Here is a 3706-nt window from a genome sequence, read left to right on the forward strand (position 1 = left end):
CGGCGAGCACCATGTAAGCCCGTTCTAATCACACCCCACCCCAGTGCTCCAAGCACACAGAACACCAAAATTGGCAACGGGAGAGCTAGCCAGCCCCCACCCAAGCGTTCACCGTGTCCTCCCGCCAGCCACTCCCCAACATCCAGGCCCATGGCCCTCCGTCACGTGGAAGTAATCCCCCATCCGTCTGGTGTGGCGGCGCGGAGGGGGTCAGGCGGCCGCCCATAGTGGGGACGGAAATTCTGCCGGAAGCTTTAGCAGGGCTACGCTTGTTGTGTCGTGTTGCACCGCACCGCACCGTTCCACATTCCCACCATCGCCCCCCATCTCCATTAATTCCGGTCGGGGCGTATGTACGGGGAGCAGGGGATGGACTGGTGGATCCGGCGCGCCTCCACCGGGAGGAGAGAGAGAACGGATAGAAGGAGATGTTTCCTTTCTTTTTTTTCCACGGATCGTGCCCTTTGATCGCGGGTTTAATACCAGAAACTACAGGGTTTGTTTCGAAAAGTTGCTGAACGAAACGTTTTCTGACTTAACAAAGGACTGTGGGTTGAATTGCCAGGAAACACAGGTACTTTTCTGAAAAAGTGCCGCGATGGTGAGTACGGGGGCAAAAGCAATATCTGCTTTATTATTATTATTATTATTATTATTATTATTATTATTATTATTATTATTATTATTATTATTATTATTATATTATATATAGGGAAAGATACTTTGATCCTCTCTATAGTCCTTGTTCTTCTTTGTCTTTTCTTTGCCCTCAGATGCCAGACATACCCCACATGCATCATATGTTCTTTATATTTGCATGTGCATTGCAGCGTCAACCTGAACCCCTTCTTTAGTCCCACCTTACTTGTACTTCAGTTACCCTAAATAAGTTGTATGTAAGACAATTCCTAAAGCTCAACCGTTGAATAGCCGATGCACATAATTCCATTATTTCTATGGCATTATTTGGACAATGGTCACCTGCATATGTAAATCCCCGGTTAACTAATTCCATTATTTGGACAATGGTCACCTGCATACACCTTCCGGCAACCCTCGTCCTGCCCCCTCTCATTTTTTTCATGCATTTATATTTCTATTTAGTTTAATCATCCCCTATATATAGTCGCCAACGAAGTAACCATGTGGCATTGCCTAAGATCCTTCACTTTCTTTTGCATTTACATGTTATTCCTCGAAATCAGCATCCAACCGTCATCATACCCGCCTCACTCTAAATATAATTAATCTAGAGGCGAATAAAGGTTCTAGTTGCATGTAGCAAAATTACACTCTCAATATAGATTGATGAAAATTTCAAGTAGCCGGTAATTCGCTAGCAGAACTGGGACTTTATATTGCTAAAGATCCATCAACAGACAAATTTAACAATAACAATGCAAAGTTATTGCGGATGCCACAAATTTAACAACAATACAAATTTAATCATACAACATTTATATATCGATGGACATAATTCATTGTTCGGCAAAATTTGAATCCTCCACTCTCGCTCATACATATGCTTAATTTCAAACGAGCAATCTTCTCTATTATGTATGTAGGGAAGGAAGTAGTTCAGGGTCAGGTGGCGTAGTTCTGGACAATCCCGGAGAGGGATGAGTATGTCCCCACGCAGGCGCAGGTAACCCCTACGGTGATGATGAATGAGCATGTCGCAGTCTGTAAAATAGTTTTTAGTGAGGCTCCTCATCATAAATAGGTGCTTTACATAAATTTGCTTGGCAATGTCATCACAATATGACTTCAGAACCTTCTCTGTTCTGCTAGATACAAGTATACTAGTTATAATAAAGAAATGTGATGTTGGAAATATTTGTGTACCTGATACCAAGTCGCTTTTGCCTTAAGGATGGCCAGAAAGCAGGCACAAGGCAGAATGTAGGTCTGCGATGAAAACATATTTTTAGCCTCTCACGAATAGCTTACCAATTACTTGTTATCATCTGATGAAATAATCAGCGAAAACTTACCACAAGCATCGCGAATAAAGAACCAATGAGAGCCATCACAAGTGCTGTCAATTTACATAAAAAGAACAAAAGTCAATGGATAATCGAACGGTGTGCTACTAATGTGTAGTAGGACAAAAATAGAAAGCAAATTAACTTACCAAAGAAGGGAACTGAGAGAGCAATGATGAGGGTTGACACTACCAGGGCTGATCTAAGTATGATTATGTTGGAGTACTTCTGCTGGCTTCGCGGCAGCAACTCTTCCAGACTCATGGCCAGTGGGGTTATGGTCAATGCATATGTGATTCTTTGTTAAGGACATTGCACAATAATCATATACATCACCGAATAATTTCAAAACATTATGTAAAGCATGTACAGAAAAGGCTGCAGTGTCTTCTAGAAAAGCATAGACAAGAAACAGAATTCTCTCCATGTTTCATTTTTAGATTAATAATCCCCTTTCAAGAAAAATAATTGACAAGCCAAGGATATTTGGTTATCGGATTTGCCACCTGCAACAAAAGCCAGGAGCTAAGTCAACATGATTGAGAATGAAGTTACATAAAACATGCTTAGTACAGAACAAAGTGATCTGAAATAGTCTTGACAAGTGCAATTACCGTAGCCCAGACGGCAATCTTGGAAACCACCGAATTCTCCGGTAAGTTGAGGGTGAACTGAGACTCGGTGGATTCGCCTAACATTTTGTATCCCATCACCGCAGCGGCAGTAAACAAAATGGTAGAGAACCCAATGTTGAAATTACAGAAACACAAACCAAATCTTAGTGCTGAAGCTCCAAAAAAACTAGGAATACATGGATGGACTACATATAGGTTATCCCAAAGTAACTAATTTACCAGGTGAAAAGAATGGATGGAAACTGGTTGCGGTTCTTCAGAGAAGAGGAGATGTTTGGGAACACTCCATGGCCCGAGTAGCAGTAACCGTACAGTCCAATCACGATAGGAATCCCTGGAAGGTTTAACGCGGTCCCTTTGCTCTCGAAGCCGACATGGTCGACAACCCCAATCCAGCATAGGCACATGACCACAAGGATTGATGCAACCACACCACCAGCTACAAAGTACAGAGCATATAAATAAAGTGTGAGCCTTGTGAGACATATGTTAAAAATAATGTTTAAATAGAAGCAGCAAGTGAACACTGACCTGAAATATAGCTCAGGCATGTAAGGTCACGGAGCCAAGTGGTCGGCATGACAACAAGGGTCGTCAAGATTGCGAAGAACACGTGCGAGTTTATCGTCAAGCCCCCAATGTTGAGGTGTACATTGGGGAACAACTTTGAAAGATTGGTAGTGCTCCGAGGTGAAACCTGGCGATGGCGGGTCGTCATCACCCATCTTGGCTATCTCGGGGAAGTACTTCCTCACGAGGGAGCCGATGACGTGGTTCCAAATGCACCCTCTGAGCGAACTACGAGATGGTAGCAGTGATTGGTTCGCTCAGGATGGGAACCTGAGGAAACACATTAGGGGGTAAAAATTTATGTTTTAGAGCATGGCAATTCTCACCTTTTAATGTTGATATAACATGGCAATTCTCTTCATCCAGCATGGCAATTCTCACCTTTTTAATGTTGATATAACATGGCAATTGGCAATTCTCACCATTTTGTTGTTCAGTCTAGCAATTATGCATGTTGCAAACATGGCAATCCCCCAAAAATGTATGGCAAGTACTCTTTCTGCAGCTTGGTACACA

General features: G+C 42.6%; 1 protein-coding gene across 1 annotated transcript; it reads right to left on the reverse strand.

Moving 5' to 3' along the window:
- Positions 1-1529: 1529 nt before the first annotated feature.
- On the reverse strand, positions 1530-3291 carry LOC119325072 (amino acid transporter AVT1B-like). The gene is made up of 8 exons (XM_037598822.1): positions 3152-3291; positions 2840-3059; positions 2600-2735; positions 2472-2491; positions 2135-2277; positions 1995-2038; positions 1846-1908; positions 1530-1683 (listed from the first exon to the last, which is right to left on the reverse strand). The coding sequence occupies exons 1-8, from the start codon at positions 3198-3200 to the stop codon at positions 1585-1587; spliced, it is 774 nt and encodes a 257-aa protein (XP_037454719.1). The 5' UTR covers positions 3201-3291; the 3' UTR covers positions 1530-1584.
- Positions 3292-3706: the final 415 nt, after the last annotated feature.

The sequence above is a fragment of the Triticum dicoccoides genome, chromosome 6B, assembly GCF_002162155.2.
Source record: "Triticum dicoccoides isolate Atlit2015 ecotype Zavitan chromosome 6B, WEW_v2.0, whole genome shotgun sequence".
In the NCBI taxonomy this organism is placed as follows: Eukaryota; Viridiplantae; Streptophyta; class Magnoliopsida; order Poales; family Poaceae; genus Triticum; species Triticum dicoccoides.

Excerpts from the sequence above, each read along its gene's own strand:
- LOC119325072 (XM_037598822.1), bottom strand. The coding sequence starts at position 3,200 with ATGCCGACCACTTGGCTCCGTGACCTTACATGCCTGAGCTATATTTCA. Across the intron at positions 2,492-2,599 it reads AGATTGCCGTCTGGGCTACG|GTGGCAAATCCGATAACCAA; the intron begins GTAATTGCACTT and ends CTTTTGTTGCAG. Across the intron at positions 1,909-1,994 it reads CTTTATTCGCGATGCTTGTG|ACCTACATTCTGCCTTGTGC; the intron begins GTAAGTTTTCGC and ends TTTTCATCGCAG.